Genomic DNA, 24,900 nt, shown 5'->3' on the forward strand with positions numbered 1-24,900 from the left:
CTGCTGGCAGTGAAAGGACCATCAGCTGTGCAACCCCAAACACCCGACTCAGCCCCTCTCTCCTCATAACCACTATTTTAAATACTTCCCTCTTGTTTTCTCCCTTGCTCCTACACGAGCCCTCTGCCCACCTGTACAAATCTTCTCTAAGCATTTTTGGTGGGGTTTTGCCAAAGTGATGTACAGTGAAAGGCATGGTGAGATTGCATGAAAGATGTAATGCAAAGCAGACTCATAGGGCAATTCATCTTCTCATTCCACCAAGCATAAAACGAGGATTATTACTAGAGGACTTATTCTAGCCAAAAAAATCAAGACCTGTACTCTGCTGGAACAATAAATATGTCTTTTTAGCCTTAATATCATGCATAACACAGAACAAATATACAAGCAGAAGTCCTGTAATGGACTTTGTGGGAGTAGGCATTCATGGTGCTCCTTGCACAGCCACAGTCCAAAGCTTTAAGACAGAAACCAAGCCTGACTCGTGGGAGTATAAATTAGGAGGTTTATAACACATAATGAAAGCACCAATATACTGGAAAGTATCAACAGTTAAGCACTAACATGTAGTTAAACATACTTTCAATTTAGATTAGTACCGAGTACTAACATGGTTTAATAAATAGCAACAACATCACAGGCTTTTACCAAACCATGAGCCATTCGAAACTTTTCTGTAGCTCAAAATAGAGAAGGGCAAAAAACCACACGACACTGACAGAGTTTTCCTCTATTTCAGAAAGCAAAGCCCAGCTCGTTGCACTTTGGGGAGCACAGCAGGGCTCAGGCAAAGTTCGCACGCAGCGAGCCCGTTAGCGGGCGGGCAGGGCGCCTCTCCCGGGCGCGCATCCCCTCCTGCTCCTCGCATCAAAGCCGCCTTCAAAGCATCTCTGCTGCCTTACGGGTTCGCACCAAGAGCGAGAGACATCTCAAAGCCGCGGCTCCGGGCTCCACAGCTCCAGCACGGTCAGCTTTGGGTAGGTCTCCCGGCAGAGAGAGGGGGTGAGAGCCAAAAGGCAAGGCCAAAAGCAGGGAAGGGAAGCCCCAGCGCCCGGCCGCTCCCGGGGGCCAAAGCCGCGCTCCGAGCCCCGCGGGGCTCCCGAGGTCCGCGGGTGCCGGGGCTGCGAAGGACGGGACCCTCCCGCTCCCTCCCGTCCCCTCCGTTCCCGCTGCCGGGGATCACTCACTACGCTCCGGGGCAGCCCCGCCGCCGGCCGCCGCCACCAGCTCCAGGTAGGCGGCCCAGAGCCCGAGGGCGAGCGCGCCCAGGGCCAGCAGCAGCCGCAGCTGCCTCCGGCGCCGCAGCCGCGCCAGCAGCCGGCCCCGCATGGCGCCGCTCAGGGCGCCGGGCCCCCGCCGCCCCGGGCCATGGCTCCGGCTCCGCTCCGGCCGCACGACCCCGGCGCTGCCGCCCAGCGCGGCGCGGGGCGGGCCCAGGTGCGCAGCGCCGCCCCCGCGGGCAGCCCCGGCCCCGCGCTGCCGCCGCCCCCCGCACCTGCCTCCGCCCCAGGGGCTCCGCGCCCGCCCTGGCCGCACCAAGCCGCCTCCGTGGCGGTGGAAGCTCCGAGCCCCCCTCACTGCCGCTCTGCGCGCCCCAGGAGCGTTGGTGGCGTTGGTGCGTCCCGCCGGTGAGGATCGGGACGGTAACTCCTCGGCAGGGAGAGAAGTGGAATGAGAGGAGACGATTCAAATTCACGCTGGTACTACACACAGCGGAATCCACGCAACGGATTCACAGCTGAATCTAGTTAACGTGTCTCTCACCTGGTGCAACAGGTGTGTGTAATTGGACGTGCATGGCTCGGTGAGGAGGAAGAAGGCTGGTGAAGCCTCCAAACCTGCTTTCTGAAGCGGCTGAGCGGGTGCGACGTTACATCGTCAGCTCCCTCAGCGAGAGGATGTCAGAGGTTTACACAAACACCAGGACTTTTCCTGGATGAAATTGCTGCTTCATTATGTGTCCCAAGCACACTTTTGAAGTGACTTCTCAGAGTCTTTGCCGTGCTGTTGGTTTCATTCACATCACCAAGCTGTCTTGGAGGCTGCAAACTGCATTCCTCCTCGGTGAAGGAAAATGGGAGATAACATCTGGCACGTACATCATGTATCCAACTGGGCAGCTAGTCCAGAGCTACCTCTTTCCAAAAAGGGAATGTTGTGATGTGGGTATTGGGTCATTGGTGGTGACTGTTTTCCTTCACAGCTCCACTCCTGCACAGATGCAGCTCCTGTGCTGTGTGGGACCAAGAACAGAAGCTCTCAGGCTGAAGTTGGTTTTTAAAATTATTGAAATTATAGTACTTTCTTTTTTTCTTGAGACCCCCCTGGAAACAAACCCATGGTGTGGGAGCCTGGTGAGTGGCTCTGTCCTTGGGCTCCCCCAGCCTCCCTGGGACGAGATCCATGGTGCAGCTTTGGAGGATGCAACACTTGTGTTCCTCCTTCCTACCCCATCTGAGGCCACAGATGCACATCCATCATCCGAGCCTGAATAATGGGGCATAATTCCTCCAGTGTAAACAGAAAGAGCTGCCAATAGCCAGACAACACCAGTACACACACAACTAAAAATGGGAAACTCTGTGCAGTTTAACAAGGCAGGATTCTCATGGGGACGTGACACTGTTAGAGTTCTTTGGTGGTGTGTTAGTTTGAAGTTTATCCAGCATGAGAGAAATAAACCAAATTTTTATATGTGTTCCAAAAAAGGCAGAAAATACTAAGAAAAGTGTGTAATAAATACAGATCTAAATTTAACTTTGTTTAAAGAATGAGAATTGAATTATGTATTCTTAGCAGAAAGTTGTCTGCATTTCTTAAATGAACAACTGTATGCTTGAAAAAGAACAACTGCACTCTGTTGCACATTAAAATAAGTAATCACATTTTTCTCTAGTGAGCATTGTACAAAAATGGAGGGAAGGGAAAAGTGAAAGTAAAGGCTAACAGTAGTATCGTCAACTTCTAAAGAAACAAACGTCTTGATGGAACTGTGCTGTGATACAGAAAAGCTCTTGTCTCTGGAGAAACAGCTTAAGGAAATGACTATGGCATGATCATATCCATTACAATACAGTTACAGCAGAACAGTTTTAAGGAACAAAATTAATCTGAATGTGTAATAAAAAGTGAAGTCATAAACTTCAATAGCTTATTCTGGACTACTTATTCATTGCAGAAAGAACAGATACTCAGGAATAAGATTCTGGCAGTGATGTTCAAAAGGACCTCACACAACTGTTTTTATCTCAAGTCTGCTAGCAGTCTTAGAGTCTCGGATTCCCAGGCATCCCAAGTGACAGGAGTGCCCAGCCCTCCACCTCTCTCATCCTCAGTGTGTGCCATGTGCTGGGGGCAGCCCTTCAGGGAGAGGAAAGCAGGTGAGCTGGAGGTGTGGTGAGACAGGAGCAGGGCCCAGGGTGTGTGGAGGTAACTCTAACAGGAGCTGGCGCTGCTGATGGACCATCCTTGGATACTGGATATTGCTGCTGGCTTCAGGACACATCTCTCCCAGCCTACCCATAATATCCACTTCAAAGAAACTGGCTCTTTGCCAGGAGTATTTTTTGTCTTTCTTTGAGCTGCTGTTTGTTTTCTATTTTGGCTATGCTCCCTCATGATAAAAGCAGCCTTTGATACAAGTGCAGCACTTAATGCACATCTCCTGTTCCTCCTGGCTCACTCCTCTCTAGATGCATCTCTGAGCATCTCTGCTTCTTGTTATGTTTTTGCTTCTAATTATCTAACAACTGTTTCTCTGTTCTGTAAATCTTTTAGCTCCATGCCAACATTGTTTCTCTCTAGGTTCCCCAAAGGTTCAATTATCTGCCACTTGCTCCTTCTTTGTTCTTGCGCAATTTTCCACACTAATTACAAGCTCCACACCAAAGATACCCAACTGTCCCTTGACTTCCCCACCCTGGTGGCTCCATGCTCCTCTTCCTGACCTCAGCTGTGCTCTGAAGCACAATGACTTCATCTCAACATTCTCCATAGAAATGGCTCAAAGGCAGAAGCGTTTCTAAAAGGAATAAGCAGTTTCTGAAGACACAGCTCCCCATTATTTCTCTTTTTGGCGCCACAGGATTTGATTTGGCTCTAAAAGGCATTACCAGTGGGGCAATCCCAGAAAAATCCCTGTCAATGCTGCAGTTGAACATCACTGTTAGGGAATCAGTGCAGCCCCACAATTAAAATCCTATCAGCACAAGGACCTCCTTGCTCAGCTAAGTGGTGCTGATACAAGGGGTTGTGCTGCCATGGTCATATTTTACTGTTACAGTAAAAAAGAAAAATTATAAAACAAAGGCTTCATAACATCAGGTCTGCTCTATCAGTGGCTAGCCTTGTCAAGTCAGCAGTTTGCAGATTTCCATGTGAAAGCAATCCTGGTGTGAACAGTTCATTAATATAACAACCTATTCCTGGGTGAAAAACAAGCAGCACCTGCATAAACATTAAATCTACCCCATGGGAACCAGTGAAGAAAATATGTAAACAATTTAAGAGGAGAGAGGTTTGATGGACAGGTAAAATAGCTTTTACTAACCAATAAATCGGCAAGAAAGCTCCTAACCAATAGGAATCCCACACAAGGTTTGTAAAAGTGTATAAAAATGAGTTACATGAATAACGAATAGGCTTTTTCCACCACGAAGAAAATGGAGTCTCATGTGTTTTATTCTGATATTTTACCAATACAGTTACACTGCCAGGATTTGTATGGTGTGGCCTGGGTTGAGGTTTGTGATTTCCTCTTGCTGCATACAAAGCCATGACTTTGACTGACAGGATCAGGATCCCATTGCTCTCTTACCACTTGGCTGTTTGGGTGCAAAGCCTCATTCATGATTGTATCTTCTCACTGCAAAACTCCTTCCTTAGCTCTCAAGTCCCCACTGTCCCCATAAAGTTACATAGAAAGGGTTTCCCTTCCCTTTCAGCTGACAAGAAGTCACATTTTCACATGAGCTTCTTGCAGTGCTCCAGGAACACCTCCTGATTTCAGATCCTGCCCCAGGAGTTGACCTAAATTGCTTTTTTGCACATCAGAACCATCTCTTGATACTTAGAGCATACACTTGCACTTCCTGAAAAAGGTTTTTCTATACTTTAAGCTGAGAACTTTCAAGAGACTTTGCAAAGGCTCTTTAGATATTTATCATAATGAAAGATGGACATATGTGAGAATTTGGGAAATCCATGTCTAGTCTTGCATAACTTCTTCCTTCCCCTGTCTTAAACATAATAATACTTGGTTTCTATTTTCAGTGGCTGTGCTCATCATCCTTGCTTTTCAAGAAGTCCCAAAGATGCATCATAGTCATGTTATCAGAGACATTACAGATCACAGAGATGAGCAGCATTCCCTGTAGACATCTGTCCACCCAAGCTAAGATTGAAGAGGAAAAAGTGTTGTACTGGATGGTTCAGAAGTGACACCATACTGAGAGAAATGTTTACAGTAAGAGAAAAGCAATTTGATCTCTGAATCAATACAGGAGCATTTGGCACAAACCAGACATTCCTCACCAAGGTAAATCCTGAGCTTTTTATTAAAACCAAACCCATTTCAAGGGTGGTCAGTACATTTCCCTTCATGCCTGTGCAGTTAATAATTGTCTTTAACCTTGAACCATTTCTGTGTTAAAAGCCCTTCTGGGTTTTCTGAATAAACCCAAATAATCTGTATTTACACATCTGTCCCCAGTCCAACAGCATCACATTCTTAAAATATGCAATTTAGTCAGTGGAAGTGAACAGTCAACGCTATTGAGGGCTCTGTTTTTCAAGCTGCATTTCTAGAGCTTGCTGGAAGGGCACTCACTCTACTCCACATTCAAAGATGCCTTTTCTCCAAGAGTTCCCTTGGTGCTAAATGGGAGATGCCACAAGTCCACTACACTCTTCTCAAATACTTCAGTCATAGCAGAGATGTTTCCTGCCCGTGGGTTAAATATTGCTTACCTCTGATGGCCTGTTTGGGACAGTAGGTCCTTAATATTTGATGCAACCTAAGAATCCAAACATTGCTCATTTTGTCTAAAACCTTAAAAAGGCAGCAAGCAAAAGGAATCACTGCAGCTCCCACCACTCACACTTTCTACACTGTGTCCAAGAATGTTTTGGTGCATAATCCCAGTCTGCAGGATAAAAGATGTGTATACTTCTACAGCTAGACTTGCACATTTAAGGAAAATGCTTTAGGGAGTAGAGTTACAATCTAAAGGAACTGGAAAATACAAAGGCAAAACATTGCAAAAAAATTAGAAAGAAAACTGTCCCTAACATGCTCATGACTTATGATACCACTTTGAATGGGGACAAATAGGACATCTTTATTAATAAAGATCAAATGCGTTTATGAGCTTTAATTAAAGTCTGAACAACATCCCTTTACATGAGTATGACCAGATCTACCAGAACAAAGTACACAGGCATGCTGCTCCCAGCTAGACTCAGAAATACTGATTATCAAAGAATTCCTGGCCTCCATAGAAACATTTCAATTCCAGAATATCAGGCTGCCCAGAGAGTCCATCCACAGTGGTAAAATGTGTTTCTGAAGTGATAATCCTACTTACAGAAGCAATTCAAATGTCACCACTGCATACAAGCATATACTACATTACTGTTTAGACTTATTCTAACACCTATGAGAACTGTTGGTCTGCCTGAGTACAGTCACAACATCAATTCACTTGGGAATTACTGCAGATTGTCATATAGGAAATTCACAAGAGATTATTTTTATTTTTGTTTTACCTTGTATAACCCTGCTGTGCAGAGTTAGCTGACATAGCATGTCCCTATAATTAAAGCAATTGCATGAAAACTAAAAAACTCCCAACAAACACTGCATATAAATACATCACAGGTTTGAAATCAGAAGGAGCCACTAAATTATTTCCTCTTAGGTCATGTCATATAATATTTCATTAATTTCTAATGGGTCAAACCCAGTAACTTAGTAAAACAAGTTAATAAAGGTGAAGTCATTTTTGATTTGAAGATAGAGATGGAGAATTTGTTACTTCCATACCTAGTTTGTTATAGTAAGGGGAAAAAAGCACTGTCTCCCTACTAAAAATTTATGCCTTTTAAAATTTATTTAAGGTTCAGGCTACTTGTTGTTGCTCAGCATTGCCCTGCTAGGATAGAGAGGCCTTTGGTAGGGGTTTGTTTTGTCTTCAAGAGACACATATTAATCCATCTTCTTAATGCAAGACAAAATGAGCTCTTGCACAACCTTTTCTCTTCCTCTGAATCATCTGTGGTTCTGTGCCTTAACTAATATTTCAACATTCCTTCTGAAAAGTAGGCACTCCTTCCTTACTTAATTGAAGCTACACAATAAGGTTTCCCCTGCTCCTCATTTTTCTCCCAGTTATGCAAGAGATATTTAAGATCTTAGCTCACAATGAGAACATATGTCCAGTTCTAACTTTTAATCCTGTAGTATAGACTCTCCATAATCTTAGAAGCAGAAATTCTGCAAATCTTTCAGATTCTGTCCTCCTACATTCATAACCTGGCATTAGTTGTACTAAAATGATACAAGTCACACATTACTAACTTCAGTTATCAAAAAACCTAATCTATCTTGGGAGTAAATGCTATTTTTTTATTTCTACCCAAAAACTGTAGGAAAAAAAAAAGAGCAATTAAGATAGTGGAACTTCTCCCAGGAAACTCCTTTGAAAATGCCAATAATGCTTTGTTGACATTTTAAAGGGTAGCTGTCAGTGGTAGGAAGCACTTGGCTCTTTAAAGCAGTTCTTGGCATGAAGGTCCCCATTTGTTTTGGCAACATTTCACATGACCACGTGATGTCACACAGAGTGTGTACAATACTTTGCACTTCCTGCACTTGGAAAAATATTCAAGCTTCCAAATAAAATGGATTTACAGAGTAACAATACTGTAATTTCCCTCCCACTCCCTCACAGAGGAAGTGTTCATAGCCTAGTGACATATTAAGAATCATGTTCAAACTGCACTTGGATTTTCATACACTAGCAGATATATTAGGGATGTTGTCATTTTATTCTGTTCAGTCTTTCTGAAGTATAAAGAATATTGGTAAGGAAGCCAAGAAATTCAACATTTACATCCTTCTTCCCCCAATACTTCCTCCCAGTCTTACAAACCTGAATGTCAGAGCTTGAAGTCTTTACCCAGACACACCTCATGGCTTTCCAGTGAGGAGAATGTCATTTCACAGGCAATTCTTCAGCTTGGAAGAGTTGAAAACAAACAGGATTCTATAGGTCCAAGAGACCTTTTGCTAGGTTCTCATCAGCTGAATTTAAGTAGATGGATCCTGCTGAATGAGTACTAAGGTTTCATTATGTAGCAATTTGCAGAAGCTGCCTTTTAGGCCTTGTGATAGGATTGATATCTTCAAACCAGTAGTATATTATTTCACATACAAACTTAATTGAATTAGCTTGATTTTTCTATGAAAATACCAGCCAGCTAGGAGAGAGTGAGACTAAATGATGGATAGCATTAAATATCCTTCCTTAACTGTCCACATCACATCAGCAGCTTAGTTGTCCACGAACCAGTTTCTGAAGAGTTCAGCATTTCCAGCTCAACTGATCAGTGCCACATCCTTTAAAAGAGCCCCTTGCAAGCTGCAGTGTTATTGAGCACCCAGAGACTGTCAGGACACTGAAGCCTGTGATCAGTTGCCCTCAGGAACACATACAGAATAAAAGCCACAGTACAGGACCATAAGGGATAGCAAGCTTGCCACAAAAAGGTTCAGACAACTGATGTGGGTATGGGTGTCTTAAGGGTATTTCCCCTCCTGCATTGCTTCAGCTGATGCTATGAAAACAATTCTTCCTTCTCCTAACCTTCACATCCATCTTTTCCATTTCTACATATCAAACATTAAATGAGGATCTGCATGGCAACTTCCACCTAAAAGCAATTGCCTGCTTTCACACACTCAGCTCTGCTCAAAGGGGAAGGAAGTGCTGGTAGGTTATATGGTGTACACTTCAGAAACAAGGTAAAAAACAAAGTAGGAAACAGAGGCATTGAAATCCCTTCTCCACTACAGATCTGGCTGCAAGGTGGACAAGATTTATGGATGCTGCAGCAAAAGCATGAATACCTGCAATTATTATGTTGAAACCCTTGACATGATTTCATCTGTTTCCTAGGATTGTGATGTCTGGAATGAAGACAATCACCACACACAGTTACAGGTCTCATCTAGCAACTGTGCACCTGCTCTTCCACCCCACTTTGTTACAGTTCAGCAGCAACAACTGCTGCAGCAAAAGCTGGTCATGATTTCTCTGCACATAACCATGATCTTGTTTAGAGCTACAAAGATAATATAGTGGTTAAGGAAGATACCAGGTCCCCTTTATTATGGGCTTCCTTTGCATGTTAAAAATACTGTGAGGAAGGGGAAAAGAAGATGAATTTCAGTTGTGTAGCACCTACCTCCCAACCAAGCATACAGAACTTGTGTACATGTTGCTCATCCTTGCAGAAGGGTTCTATAATGGGTTATCCTTTCCCACCATATTAAATCAGTTAGGTTTATTGCAATTAGGTTAAAACCAAGCAATCAGGAGCCATTTTAAAATAGTTATCCTGTCCAGGAGTCAAATGTAAGACATTTCAGTACAGACTTTCTATATGAGAATTTAGTTACATCCTGAGGTGTTAAGCACCAAAACAGGAATCATGGAACTATTTAAAAACCTGCTTTTCACATAGGAAAATGTCATTCAAAATTCAGATCTTCACCTAGATCCTTCCAGGATTATTAATTTCATTATAACCATGTCTGTGATTTATAATATGCTCCAAATAAAGGCAAAGCACAGTACACACTGATCCCTGCCACAGATATGAAGATATAGTCACACACACACACTCCTGATGTATCAAGTCATCATGTACTTTTAAAGTCAGTTTTATCAGGTGTCATCTCTCAGCTCAAACAGCAATATAATCTGGTACATTAGGAATGGCTCAAGAGCAGATTTCTTCAAATTTCTGTTGATGGATGCCAGGAAACAAACAAGCAGGAGCTGTTCTTTCATATGACTACTCAAGTCTAGCAATGTCCTATTCCTAAAATTAGGATGCCAGCTAATAATTCAGCTTCAGCAGTGCCGTAGTTCATCCTCCAAGATGTAGATTTTTGTTTTTAAGTCTTTAAGTTCTCCTTGAATTTTACGTGTTAGTTTGTTTCCTTGGCGGATCTCGCGCAGAATTGCAAGATCCTGGTCGTCTGGTGCCAAATTCATAGCCACCTAAAACAAAAAGAAAAACAGATTAAGAAAAACAAAGCTGTACAAAATACAATTTATGGAGCATTATGGTAAATACATGAGGCAAAGAACTCTAAAGGAGACTCTTTGTAGCCAGCAAAGGGTATGTGTAAGTTAATAGCACATCATCAATAAAAAGGTGCTCCAGAACAAAAAATAAAGAACAAACATTGGTTTTTGTATTATAGTACTAGCAAGGAAGAAATCTTAGTAGAATATAACCCTGTTGACTCATAGCCTGTTGACTCCTTTCTAGTTCTGTATTTTTTAGAGACACACAAAAAGGGGCAAGTTAAACTATTTATCAAGGAACTCCTATCTAGTTCTCAGTACCTCAGGAGATAAGATGACATTTTATCTTTTGCTATTTCAGCTAGAGGTGTTCTAACTGCTGTGGCTGACCTGCTGCCCTCTGAACTGCACAGGATTCAAGAGCAGTTCAAGTCCAAAGCCTTGACTGGCAGTGCCTGTACTGAGCTGAGTAAAGGCTGCTGGATAATCAGAATTCCTGATGGCAAGCTGGCCAGGGCTGACATTTCCTGTCACCCTGCAACTGGTTAGAGCATGCCAGCCCAGCCACTTTTAAGGGCACAGCATTGGAAGCTGCTCTAAAATCCCTCTATTCTCTTCACTCACTATGGTTTCTTACTGTGTCATCATGTAGTTCTCAGTCAAAAATGTTAATATGCAAGTGAGGAAATTTAGTCACCTTTAGTCATTTTGACCTCAAGCAATGAGAGGGATTGAATGATCACTCTGGAGATTTCTTGCAAGTGTTTTGTTCCCCTGCCCTCTTGTGGTTAACAGTGTTAAGAAACGGAGAATACAATGAAGAGCCCACCCACAGATATGAAACATACAAGTCTCCAGTAAAGGCATCATAGACACTTTTTCCCCTCATTCATATACTGCTTTAAGTCCTTGAAGAATAAAGTTGAAAAATCCACAGGGCATTAAAATAAAAAACCCAAAACCAAAAAAACCCAAACAAATTAAAGCCTTTAATCAAAATAAATGCATTAGTCTGCATAAACTGAGCTGTGCATCAAAAGTGCAGGAAAAGAATGAAGCAGTAGCACTGCCAGACTCCTGCAGGAGAGTCTAAGCTATGCCAAGATCATCCTCTCAAGCACATTATAGATAATATATAGATAAATGTCTCATCCTTAGCTCCAAGCAACATCAAGGCTGTGCCTTTCCCTCTAAGCTGTTCTGATGTTCATTTACACACCTAGAAGCTACTACAGAGAACACAACTTCCAGCCACTGCTTCTGCAGTGATTTCTGCAAAGTCACAAATGCATACTAAAGTAATAAACAGAGTATTCAAAATACTTAAAACAATGATCAACCTCTTAATGGAACAGAACCAAACTCTATGGCTCTCACAAAGAAAATAAACACTCATTTTCTTGGCAGGATAAACTGCAAACTTCTGAATCAAACCACTGCCTTGCAATTTTGAGATAGCTAAGTAAGCTAAAAGTATCACATATGAACTTTTGAGAGTGGAAACAAAAACACAGTTAATGTATAAAAAGGAGAGTCCTTGGTAAGCTTGATATCTATTTGATAAACAAAGACAAATCTCTTTTGTTTTGTAAAATGCAGAGGAGGCAAGTTTTGTCAGATACTGATATTTAAAGGCACACTTAGAAAATAGATTATTTCTTTAACCCTAGGGGAATACTACTTTAAATACTGAGAATACATCTCTATAGGACAAGCCCACAACAGTCGGCCTCAGAAAGGCTTAGCTGTTACCTTATAAATCTTCTTCTCTACATCTTTCAGTTTCTGCTGAAGCTGTCTGATGTCATTCTTGAAGCCCTCCACTTCCAGATTCCGACGTTTTTCCAAGGCTTCGCATCGCTGAGTCATCAGTTTCAGGCGCTTGCCCATCTTCTCTGAGCGTTCCTGAGGAGAGGAAAACTCCATGGGCCAGACAGAACAAATGCTGCAAGATCACCCCACAGCCAGGAGATGATTACAGATTACCTGAAAGAGCTCTTTGCCAGCATCTCTCTCCTCACGCATCCTAGCCACCTCCCCTTCCAGGGAGACACACTGCTCTCTGTACATGTGTGACAGGTGCTTCTCCTGCACCAGCTTGTCTTGCAGTAACTAGCACATAGGAAGAACAAAAAAATAAAAAAAAAACTAATTCAAGACTGTGCTTACAAAACTTCCCCTGCCCTGTACAAGCAAGTGTGATATCACTGCTAATATGACAGGAAAACAAAAATTAACTGGAACTAGAACTCATAAGTATGTGAGGACAATATTCTAATTTCAGTCCCATTACCAAAACCTTTGAATAAGTTACCAGTTTTGTATGACTGCTCATCATTAAAAATAACATTTTAACTCCCCTTTCACAGCTGCTTTCCCAGTACTGCACATCAGAGGCATCTGCAATCAGGGGTAGATGGAAACAATTCCCTATTGCCTGTTTACTTTCCAATTCCTTATTCTCATCTCCCAGCTTCCCACTGGAAGTGTAGTGGAAGAGGAAGAAAAATTCAGACTGCTTGAGAAGAGCTGGAAGACAACAATTGAGAGGACTCATTCTCCCCTGACAGCATCAAGGAAAACCCAGACATTGCATTCTAGGAGCATTAGCTCAGAGCACTTACAGGAACAGAGAGCACATGCAGTCAGCAGGTTGAAAACTGTTGGCCCCACTTACCACACCGCTCACAGAATTTGGGATTTTTTCTGAGCAGGAAAGAAACTGGCAGTGACTGCTACCATAAATCCTAACTATACATTTTATCTGAAACTTGAAGGTGATGCTGAGTTTGAAGCAGGAGGGGTTTTTATTTAGATTACTGCTAACAGTGTAACTTAAGGCAATCCAGTACAACTTTGAAACTGCTGCTAGTGACTGTGTATTATGCCAAAGCCAAGGTGCCTGCAATTTTCTAGTAAAAAACTGTTAAAGAGTGCTCTACCAAAACAAAAAAAATTACCTTTATTTCTTTGCTGGGGCATTTTGAACCTCCATCACTTCCTTGAAGCATCTTCTTCAGCTCTGTCTGCTTCTTTTGTCCTGACTCTGTGCTGAAAGCAAGTTGATCCAGATCTTTGCCAAGTTTCCTCAACAGACTATCCTTCTCTGCCATCCATGCTTTCTCGTTGGCTCTGGCATCACACTTGAGCTGGAGAAAGTCCCGGGTACTCTCATACAAGAGATTTTGGGTCTTATGGAGCCTGCAAAAAGGGATCCCAGTGGAGTTAACTTCTTTCCTAGTGCCTACCTTAATTTCATCAGTCATCACTGCAAGTTGGAAGCAGCACAGGAGAAGACACATGGTCTAAATGTGAGTTGACCTCTTCTCATCTAATGAAAGAAGTCCTCTTCCAATGAGAGAGAGGATTTTTAATAAGCAGATTATTCCACTCATCTTCCACACACACTACCAGATGGCTGCACAATTTGCTTTTCTGCCTGTTGCAGAAAGCAACACACTGAAAGTCATAACAATTCTATTGCTCCCTCTCTTCTCATGACTACATCATGGTCATGCTCTCACTCACTTCTCTGTTATAGCTTTGATCTTGTCCTGGTCCTTCTGGTGCCGGACCTCAGCTTCCTCCATCTGAATCCGCCTGTCCTCGAGCAGGGACTCAACCTGTTCCTTGGTCAGTCGTGTCTGTTCTTCTATCTGAGCCTGCAGGGCCTTCACCTGCACGAGCAAACCAAGACATCAAAGAGCAAGGCCTCACACCAGCTCTGCTCCTGTTAAATTCCAAGATTTAAATCAAAAACTGTACCTGATAACACTCTGGCATTTCTAATTTCTCAATCTTTTGTTTTAATGCTAAGTATTTCAAACAACTAAAGCATTTTAAAAATAATCATGCTGTAGAGGCAAGAGAGGCATACTATAAGGAGTAACATTCAATTATTACTATTTTTATATTGTTAAGATTTAAATTGTACACATCTAACAAATCCTGTGGAATATGCAGACTTCTGTACCCTTGCTTGAAGAATAATAATAAAAAAATCAGCCACCATCAATATCTACTGTACAAGTTCATCCATTATTTGTTTGATTCATCCTTCCTCATACTTTGCATACAGCTTCTGGCATCTTCCCCAGTTCATGATTCTGCACATTTTGTCTTTCATTCTGTCATGCTACCTATACCTAAACTTTTATGGAAGTCTAGAAAAGGGAACAGTTCATTGTATCAGTGCACTGTGGGGGGCTGCTGTGTCTCAAACACATGGCTTTTGTCAAGCTTCCACAAAACACCCAACCCTGCACCACTTCAGTGGGTTTAATGTAAATTCATATCTGCTATAAATTATGGGAGATAACATCAATTACACATTCTGCACTTAAGGACAACGTATTTCAATTGACATTACTGGAACATCTGCTTACATAAAGCTTCCCGAATCAGTTCTTAAATTTACATTCACAGCAAAGAAATAGCAAAGTAAACTGACCAAGTGCAGATCCATAGTAAGATGCAGGGATTTACACAACTCGTACATCTACATCTTAAGCAGATAGAATATTTATCATAATTTTCTGCAAGCCAGCAATTATGTCCATCAGTTAGCAGACATTTTTACCTGTAGTAGAAGTGTGTCATCATCTTTTTGATCTCTATCAGAGCTTCTTAATTTCTCTACTTTTGCTGCTGCTTTTGAAGCGCTCTTCTCTGTACCTATTGAAGAAATTTAATGAAGTAGGAAAAGGTCTTCCAAGGTACTTGCAGTACTTTTTCAAGCATGATATACTTGTGTCGTGGTGGGCCTACAGGAGCAGCCAAAAGGCTTCCACTGCTACAGCCACAAGGACTTCCAGGAGGGTTAGCTGAAAGAATTCTAGAACTTCTGGTGATCACACACCTTTATCCCCTCTATCACACTGCAGTATTTAGGCACCCTCCTAATTTTGTTGGCATATATAGAAAGAAAACTTGACATGTTTTCTTAAAATAAATGATGAATAGGCAGATGCCACAGCTGCACAAACATCAAGGTGTGAATGAGTTTTGAGCTTGCTGGCAAACTTCAGTCAATTTGATTAAATAATTATGTAATACAGCCTCCTCCTTAGCTGAGAGCATCAGGGACATGAAAGCTAATGCTGTTTTAAAGGATGATGAAGGGAAGCCAGGAATACTCCATGGATATGTACAGACACATTTAGGGAACTTAATGGACATTTACCAAAGCATTCACGTACTTTGCTGTAGGTCATTATTTTGGCATACAGAAGACACACAAAAAAGCCAAGAGCTGAGCTGCTGTTACTCAGCTTGGTGTGGTACCTGTGCTAGAAACATCATCTTGTTCATGGGTCTCTGGTGGCCTTTGCAGCACAGTAACCTGCAGAAACAAGACAAATGCACTGAGCATCTACTTCACCAAAGATGCAATGGTCAAGAACAAACCTTAAAAGTTAAAATGACATATCCAAAAGAACAGCATTACCTGACATCTACCACAGGACAAGGAAGTCATTACATTTCACAAGTGTAATGCCCGTGTTGAAAAGCTTCCTTTATCATAGATAAGTTTTGCCTTAACTGCCTCTACATTTTTCACCAGAAAAGTGCAAAGTAATTCTGCCTCTGATGGCTTCATTAGGATGAAAATCAGCACCCCCAGCAGGAAAAAGAGCATTTTGGAAACAGAGAGAAGAGGAAGGTGAAGATGATGTTATTTCCTTCTTTTATACTCCTTGTCTCAGCAAGACAGAGAAACATAAAGCTTCATTTATCAGCACATCCACTCAAGATACTGAACAAGCCTGAGATAGAAGCTAAGTGATAAAAATACTGAAACTCAAGTGTTGAGCTGAAACCCACCTAAAAAAAAAGGAGGCCATGAAAGAGCAGGTTATAACCCCAATGCTTATCTTTAGGTTGATATTACATAATAGGCTTAATTTTAGAGCTACCCTAGACCAGAAATCTTAAAGCTTTGGCAAGATTTTTGAAGAGCTTGAGCAGTGCACAGCAACCATGAACAAGGCAGCATATTTCAGCTTTTTACTGCACCTTATTCCAAAAGAAATCCTATATTCCCATCATTATCTCTGTACATCCAAATCATTAATGACTTTCCTGATTAGGTTCAGCTGCATTGCACATCATATGTGCTGCCATTTCAACAATTCAACATCACTCCTGAAATATGCAACACAATGTTGTGTAGAGGGGATGGCTCTTCAGCAATCCTCAGCCCAGGAAACTGCTGCAGCAACCTTGACACATTCTTCCTTACTGAAGCTCTAAGAGACAGATTCTGAGACAGCTGAGCTTCAAACACTATGCCTGGCCATTTTCTGCACTTTTTTTTCCCATTTTGTGGTGTTTTTGCCATCTTCTTGACAACTATTTGCCAGATGACTTCAGCCTCCCATCTGACATTTCAGAGGCTGAGCTGGAGGTATGTTTTGAAGGCAGAAGGAGGCTGAGGCTAAAAGGATCTACTTTCAGTGTGCTTGCTCTAACTTACATTCATACTACAGCTTTTGTTGATGTCAGACTCCCCATACCTGCTCTTACAACCTGATGTTGCTACAGACCCCTCTTGCTTTGGGCTCATTTAGCAGCCTTGGATTTGTGGGACAGATCTGGTCTGTGGTCAGACACTGGGACACAGATACTCATGTTAAAATCCGAAGAGGAGATCTACAGAAAAATGGAACTTGCCTTATGTGGAGGCTCCTTATGAAAATACGTAATTTCTCCTTCATCTGCTCCCAGTATAGCCAGGAGTTGTTGGATTTTTTTCCTGTCCTCCAATTCCCTGGAATACAAAGTGAAAATAGGAAAACAGACAATAGAAAATATACAAATATAAGAAGAGTTTTTTTAAACATATGACATTGTGACACTGTCCTTTTCCTTTACCTGTTGATGCCTGCAAGTTTTCCAACCTGTTGCATTTCCTAGGAACACTGCTTTAAAAACAAACTCCCAAAGACATTCCTGATGTTGCCAATAAAAGAACACCACCAATTTTGAGGAGATTGGGGGGCATTTCTCTTTTCAAGTATGACAATGCTATGTAGGCTGATACTACAGCACATGGTGAAAAGAATTTGCATTAAGAGTTATGAGCTGCCTAAAATTCTCTCAGATTCTAAGTGTCCATTGTTTTTAAAGCAAACTACATTAAGGGCTGTATCAGACTTTTTATCACACTCCTGAAGTGACAAAGCACACCAACACAGGTTTTGACTTAAATTCTTAAATCTTGCATGGAAAAATTCATGCTGGAGCACAGAAAGAGTGAGGAGGAAGAAGTAGCAGAGACAACATGCAATGAATTGACCACAACTCCCATTCCCTCCCTCTCTGTGCTCCTCAGGAGGAGGAGGAGGTAGGAAATTCATGAGTGAAGTTGAGGTGGGAATAGAGAAGTGTGGGGGAAAGGTATTTTAAGATCTGGGTTTATTCCTCATTAATCCTACTCTGATTTCATAGAATGGTTTGGGTTGGAAGGGACCTTAGAGATAATCTAGTTTCAATCCCCTTGCCACAGGCTGGGAACCTTCCACTAAACCAGGTTTCTCAGAGAGCCATCCAACCTGGCCTTGAACACTGCCAGGGATGGGATATGCACAGCTTCTCTTGGCAGCCTGTTCCAGGGGCTCACCATCCACATATACTAAAACTATACTAAAGAAAGAGAAAGGATACATCAGAAGGCTTGACAAGAATGAATAATAAAAACCCATGACCAACCATAGAGTCCAACACAGCTGGACTGGGAATGGTCATGAAGTAAAAAATTCACATGGAACCAATCCAAGATGCACCTGTTGGTAAGCAACCTCCAGACCATGTGGGAATCCATAAAATCAGAGGGTTTTGGGAAAGCTGCAAAAGGCAGGCCTCAGAGACAGCAGAACTGTGATTAGAGCTAAGCAGCAGTTATGAGATAGGTTAGCAGAAAAATTATGTAAAACGTAGAAAAGTAAGGACAAATAGAACAATGGTCTGTGTATTAATGCCTGTTTAGAATAATTCTTCAAGCTACAGAAAAGTTTATCTAACAAGATATTAGGAAGTTTTAAGCTTAATAATAGAGCTCTGTGCATTGTGCTTTAAGGCTTACAAAAAAGTATTGTATTTGAAATAAGCAAGCATTGGTTTAACTAAAGGTACATGTGCTTATAGTGGTTTGATGGAACTACTGTCAATACACTCTTGCTTTGTGTGATTGGTCAAAAAACTTATAAAGTGAGTTGTAACATTAAGTTCTTAGTCTGCTGCCTGAGATGTGAGCTGATGGCATCTTCCCATTGTCATAACCATGTAATGAGACCGATGCTGGAAAATAAAACAGCTCAAAGCACATTCCCAGCAGCCCCATCCTGTTCATAACTTGTACACAAACCCCTGACAGTGATAAATGGTGCTTCTCTGTGAGGAACTTTGTCAGATGCAATAAACCACATTCCAAGCAAACAAATAATTATTGTTTACATTTCTTTTCTGAGGCTTCTCAGCAGAAAAACCCTGAAGGTGAAGGGATTTTTCAGAAAAGCCCATGGTGCCAGCCCACCTGAGTTTGAGGCGGTCGTTCTCCGCGTAGAGGCGAAGGACCTGCTCCTTCTCCTGGAACAGATACACCTGCATGTCACTCAAAGCCTTCTGCAGCTCTGCAATCTCCTCCTCCAAGTGCCGCACCTCCCACTGCAGCTGGTGCTGAGTGCAGACAACAAGGGACTTCAAACAAAGCACTGGGTAACACTTACAAACTTCAAACTGCTTGTGCTCTCAGTCTGGAACTGGGAGAGAACAGCCAGCTCAGGAATTATTTTATTGTCCTATAAGATTTGACCAGATGAGGGCAGTGTTGGAAAAAAATGGAAAAATTATTTTAAAATGTTTCAGCTGGGAGCTCAGAGCTCTGAGAATCGCTGTCACTACACAACAGAGCAGTTTCCAGTGGTTGTATTTCCACACTGGTGGTCAGAGCAGGTATGGGGAGTCTGACATCAACAAAACCTAGCAATGCCTCTAACAGCATTTATTTTTGAAATAAATCACTGAAGAACAAACACTAAAATATCTGTATGATTTAGCAGCAAAAAATCCAGCTAGTTATTATGTTTCATTTTTTCCACCTAGTATAGGAAGCTGCCAATACTCCTGTATGAAAAAAAGGATTATTTTGCAACCTGCCCCTCTTTTTCCCAGATGACAATAAGACGTACAGTACATCCCCAAGGATTTTCAGGCTGCTTCAAGCATGGCCAGTGCTTGAGGAGGCACCTCAATCACCTCAGCAGTCACTGTTTTATTCCCAAAGAACCATCCACAATTACAAAGATGACTGCTAGTCAGATACATGCTACAGCCTGTATCAGGACACTGCATATCTTGCAGATATTAAGATTTTTTCTGCTTAAAAGGCAAATTTTTAGATTTCTACTTAACAGCTTATGGCCAAGCTTATGAATTCCACTGCAGTAAATACAAATTATAGCCATAAGTCAAAGCCTATTAAATTTGGACAAAAGAGCATTCCTTCAATACAAGAAGCAAGTGAAAAAAGCTGGACAACATGGGAAATGAGCACCTAAATTCAGGCCTTAATAAAAAAAAAAGCAAAATTCCCACTGTGAAGACATAACCAAGCCATAATAACTTTTGAAGAACACCCTACAGGTGTTTTTCTGTTTGATTTGACAGAGGACAGACAGCTAGATGATAAAATCCACCACCAAAATCCACGTTGCTGATAAATCCCAAGACTTCCGTGCTAAGTTTTGACCTGAATAAAAACACTACGCTTGTGCGTGCAGCCCACAACTGTTCCAAAACTCATTTCCCAACCTGTTCATCATAGGTTTGCTTGTATTTCTCCAGCCTTTTCACCAATTCCTCGTGCTCCTCATCGAAGTCAGCGATCTTCCTGCGGTAATAGTCCAGCAGCTCGTGGGAGGGGTTCAGATGGGCCAGGCGCTCCCCGATGGGCGGCAGGGGAGGGAAATCCTCCAGACTGGGACACCGGGACTCAGCAGATCTGGAGGAGGCACGGGGGGTGGGCACCCTGCAGGGAAACAAGTCTCTGGTGACATGCAAGCCTCAGACAGGGAAATGAAAATACTTTCTAAAGTAGCTAAAAAGATTTCAAGTTTACACACAGATTAGCTCCACTGTTCTCTGGGTGTTAGCAGATCATGACATTTAGGAGAAGCAAGAACTTTGATAAAGAGCAAGTTGCAGGTTTATTGTATTATGAAGGAGGGCCCAATTCATGGGAAAGATAAAAAAAGATGTTATGGAAGCAAAGCCTCGTACACTATCTGAAAAGAGGAGAAAAACAACAGAAGGAAAGAACTCAGAGGATAAATAGTCCATTGCTGTTCAATTAGAAGCAGCAGCCACTGAAATAAACAGCAAAACAATCTGTGACAGTCACTGACACCCAAACAGAAAAACACTTTCTAAAGACAGCCCACTGAATGAAGATGATAACTCAGGCTAGCTAATGCACGAGCCATTATAATTTAAGGTCTAAATCTAGGAATCTATGTGCTTTCCTTTCTGGTGCACTTCATGTTCTTATCCACCCTCAACACTGAAATAGAAGCTGCCAAGTTCTTGAATCTTATGTTGAAGTGCTACATAGAAAGCAAATCAATGCTATATAAATCAAATCAAGGATATGTATAATTTCCTGTATTTTTCCTCAAAACAATATTTAATGCATTCAAACATTTAATCTGTTCAAATCGGAAGCAATTTCGAAAATAGAGCTGCAGAGTTAGAAAAAAAAACCCTTAGTGCTCTTTTCGTTATTTATATTGATACTACAAACTTTTTTTTTTAAACGATACTATGACTAACAGAAGCTAAGAAGCTTCTTGACCAAAGTGCTGCTTAGTCAGAATATGGTTGTGTAGAATCAGGAGTTTTGATGAAAAAATGATTTGGCAATGGTGACCTTTATGGGGCCACTCACCAAAGCCGCTTGGCTCAGAACCCCAGTGCACATCCATGAAAACTCTGAGCACTGTAGGAAAGCATTAAAAACGCCAAAGCGTAAGTATAAAGTGCAGAAAGTTGCTGAAGGACCAGAAATTCCTTAACCAATATACTTAGAGAAAGAGGCAACCCAGGCACAAGGTGAACATTTCACTGCTGAAGAGCAGCAGAAAGTGAAAGACACAAGAAGGAAGCACAGCAGGCACAGGAGCACACCTAGAGGTGCTCTAGGGCAAACCAAACTACCAGAAAGTACGGAAAGGGCTCCGGGAGTCCCGGCAGCAGCAGCAGCAGCCGCCCCACCCTCACTACCTTGGGCAGCGCGAGCTCCCCGCAGCGCGCTCCGCTGCGCTCATCGCGGCCCTGCGGAGAGCCGGGCTGTCCATGGGTGGGGGAAAGGGGCTTCGGGCACCCCGGTAGGCTGGTGAAAAGGGGGTGCCCGGTAGGGGCCCCGTTGGAAAAGCCCCGGGATAGAGGTCCCCGGATGGGGGTCCCACTCCGCCTCCTCGCAGCCCCAACGGCCGAGCAACGGCCGCACCGGCCCCGCCGCCGCTTAAACGGCGCGACGCCCCGCCCCCGAGGGCTCCTCCAATCACAGACAGGCTTTTATACGACACCGGCGGCCTGCGCCAATTAGCGATCGCGACATGGGCGACAGCGGTTCTGCGCAGGTGCGTCTGGGAGTTGTAGTTCCGGAGGGCCCGTGACGGAGTACTGGGCCTGTGCTTGTGAGGGCAGTGATTCGCTATGGGCAAAATAAAATCAACCTTTATCCACACCAGCAAAACACGCTGTGCAAAATGCTCCTTTTCCTTTCAAAGTGGTCTGGCATTCTGAGCGGCCAGAAGATGTTACTGGCACAAATTCTGGCTGACTTGAATGTGTCCTTTAGGTCATCCCAGTGCCTTTTAGCCTCCTCATGCATTGCCAGTAGTACCTAAGGGTTGCCATTTACGCAAACGATTTCCTAATTTATTATTTCCAAACGGTTTCCTAATTTATTAAGCGTGCTGGAGAAAACACCAATTTGCTCAGTGTGAAAAATGCCAATCCCTTGTTTCTAAAATTTTGAAAGTTTAATAGTAAGAAAATGGTTATAAAAATAGGAATATAGTCACAGTAATAATAATTTGGACAATTAGGATTTAGGACAATATGAGACAATATAAACAAAGAGTTACAGACGGTCCAGGCACCTTTTTCTGGGCAAAATAAGCCTAAAAAAGGATGCGTGTTAGCAGAGGATTAACCCTTAAAAGCAATAGCCTGTTGCATATTCATACATCTCATACATGATGCATAAATGCCATTCAAACACAGGATTCTGTCTGGTCATCGTCAACTTCTTCCTATTAATCCTAACAGTGTCTTCAGGGCTGAGTGAGGCAGGATGAAGTTTGTTCCTTCTGATAAGGGAGCAATAAATTCTTTTTCTCTGAAAGATTTAGATGTCCTGTGGCTGCTACCTCAGTGCAAGTTCTCTCTTTAAAAAAAAAAAAGTATCTTACATAGCATAGTTTCTATTTTAACATTATGTTATAACCTAAAAGTATATTTAGCACACTACTTAAGAAAATTAACGCAGCCTAACTTTCTAACATAACACATATAATGTTCATTTTAATATTTGAGAAAAGCCAATCATAAAATATGCATTTTTCACACTCAGCAATAAGCCAGGGTTCTTTTTGCATAAGACTTTGTTTAAGAGACATGGACTTTTTTTGCCAAAAAAGGGCTTATTTATGAAACCACAAGGTTCTTCCTTATCACAATTTGCAGCTTCTTTGTGAGGGGAAGAGGAGGAGCAGGCATTTACCTCTTTTTGGTGACCAGCGACAGGACCCAAGGGAATGGCCTTGTGAAAAACACCAATCATATGTGTTAAAATTTGAAAAGTTTAATAGTAATAAAATAGTTATAAAAATAGTCATTAAATTTAGAGCAATAAGAATTTGGACAATCAGAGTTAGGACAATAAAAGAATTATGGATGTCTGGGTTTCTGGCACTCTGCCATGGAAACACACCTTGCTAACAAAGGATTAACTGGTAAAAGCAATAGCCTGTTGCATATTCATATATCTCATACATGATGCAAATATTCTTTTCAAACAAAGGTGTTTTCTGGTTATTGTCAACTTCCTCCCTCATCTTGTAAATCTATGGTCTTGGTCCCTCCAAGTCTGATTCCCTGGGGTTGGACAGGGGGCTGTCCCTACTCTATAGAGCAGCTGCAGACATTTTATGAGGGGCTGAAGTCTTTTCTCAGGGAAATGATAAATAATCCCAGATAACCAAGGAGAATAAAAACTGTCATGGAGTGCACGGGGACTGTCACATTCGCATTCTCTGGAAAAATCCCTTTGCCTAGGATTTTTCTCCTGGGAAGCTGAGAAGCCTCAGAGAAAAGGGAAAACAAAAATTATCTCATTTGATTCTCCTGTGTTTTCCTCATCTGGAATATGTTAGGAGATTGTTTACCACAGAGGATTGTTTCATTGGTTTCTGGTGTGAATTGTTTTCACTCATTGCTCAATCAGTGCCAAGCTGTGTCAGGACACTGGAAAGAGTCACAAGTTTCCCTTATTATCTTTTTAGCCTTCTGTAAGTATCCTTTCTGTATTCTTTAGTAGAGCATAATATAATTAATATAATATAATGTAATGTAATATAATAATAAATTAGCCTTCTGAGAACATGGAGTCAGATTCATCATTCCTTTCTCCCTGCCACAGGGGTCCCTGCAAATATAATACGTGGACAGATGCTTTAAAGGCCAACAGCCCCAAAACCAGAGCAGGTAATAGAGAAAAGCTTAAAATTCTCTTTTAAAAAGGATCTCTTGCAGAATTGATGAGAAAAATGCCCTCTTAGGTTATATGGGATATTTAGGTTTTGCTGCTGCAACATTCCCAGCACTGCCTCCTAGAGATCTCTACTAGCCTAAATATCTTAACATAAAACCAAAACAGCCTTGAAGAGTCTACAGGGAAACCAGCAAAAGACTGGAACTCAAAACAAACTTTTGAGCAGGGAGATTTTTCCTTCTGGTATTCCTGGCTAAATCATTGCTTATCTTAGAAACTGGGTACGTGGTGATTCTGTTGTTGGGAACACAAGGCATGTGTATTTCCTCAAAAGAATCTCAGAAGAGAGACTCAACCAAATAATAAAACAAAAAAAAAGTGGAAGGAGCTTGTAGAGATATATAATTTTTCGATAGTCATAAGGAAACATCTGAATCCCACATGTTTATGTAGTCCTACATAAAATTATCAAGCATCCATGTCAGAATCTCCCTACGAAATGTAAGAATACCCAGCAACAACACAATAAAATGAATTTGCTCAATGTTTTATCAGTTTGATCTTACCTGTAAGTTCTGTTAAAATTAGCCATTTGCATTGGGGGTGTGTTTGCCACACGTAAAATGTGGGTGACACCTCTTTAATCTGGCAGGGAAGTGACGCAGAGAAATGTTTTAATCTGCGTGCAGCAGATCTTGTAAAGCCTCCTGGCAACAGGAGGAGGGAATTAACTTTTCCTGAGGCTGAAATAGAACGGCAACACGGAGGTTTGAATACTTAGTAAGAATAAAGTGAAATGTGACATTT

The 24,900-nt window shown here is 42.0% G+C and overlaps 2 protein-coding genes across 6 annotated transcripts in view; both read right to left on the bottom strand.

Annotated features, from left to right (window-relative positions):
* The window catches only part of B4GALNT3 (beta-1,4-N-acetyl-galactosaminyltransferase 3), a 59,871-nt gene extending 58,408 nt beyond the window's left edge, over nt 1-1,463 (bottom strand). The window contains exon 1 of the mRNA XM_005482846.3: nt 1,191-1,463. Within this exon, the coding sequence (XP_005482903.2) occupies nt 1,191-1,332 (142 nt within the window). The 5' untranslated portion in view covers nt 1,333-1,463. The remainder of the gene's footprint in view (nt 1-1,190) is intronic.
* Nucleotides 1,464-5,762: 4,299 nt separating this feature from the next.
* On the bottom strand, nt 5,763-24,810 carry CCDC77 (coiled-coil domain containing 77). 5 transcript variants are annotated; one of them, XM_074538940.1, is made up of 12 exons: nt 24,660-24,792; nt 23,104-23,142; nt 20,130-20,346; nt 18,853-18,995; nt 16,992-17,088; nt 15,603-15,660; nt 14,899-14,993; nt 13,848-13,996; nt 13,280-13,520; nt 12,306-12,431; nt 12,072-12,224; nt 5,763-10,289 (listed from the first exon to the last, which is right to left on the bottom strand). In XM_074538940.1, exons 1-12 carry the CDS (start codon nt 24,689-24,691, stop codon nt 10,140-10,142), a joined length of 1,500 nt encoding a protein of 499 aa, XP_074395041.1. In that variant the 5' UTR covers nt 24,692-24,792; the 3' UTR covers nt 5,763-10,139. The 5 variants fall into 5 exon arrangements, with proteins under 5 accessions (XP_074395041.1, XP_026646684.1, XP_074395042.1 ...); XM_026790883.2 differs by lacking the exon at nt 23,104-23,142 and having other exon boundaries at nt 24,660-24,810; XM_074538941.1 differs by lacking the exons at nt 23,104-23,142; nt 24,660-24,792 and adding an exon at nt 21,597-21,864 and having other exon boundaries at nt 18,853-18,905.
* Between the last annotated feature and the right edge of the window lie 90 nt (nt 24,811-24,900).

The sequence above is a fragment of the Zonotrichia albicollis genome, chromosome 4, assembly GCF_047830755.1.
Source record: "Zonotrichia albicollis isolate bZonAlb1 chromosome 4, bZonAlb1.hap1, whole genome shotgun sequence".
Taxonomy (NCBI): Eukaryota; Metazoa; Chordata; class Aves; order Passeriformes; family Passerellidae; genus Zonotrichia; species Zonotrichia albicollis.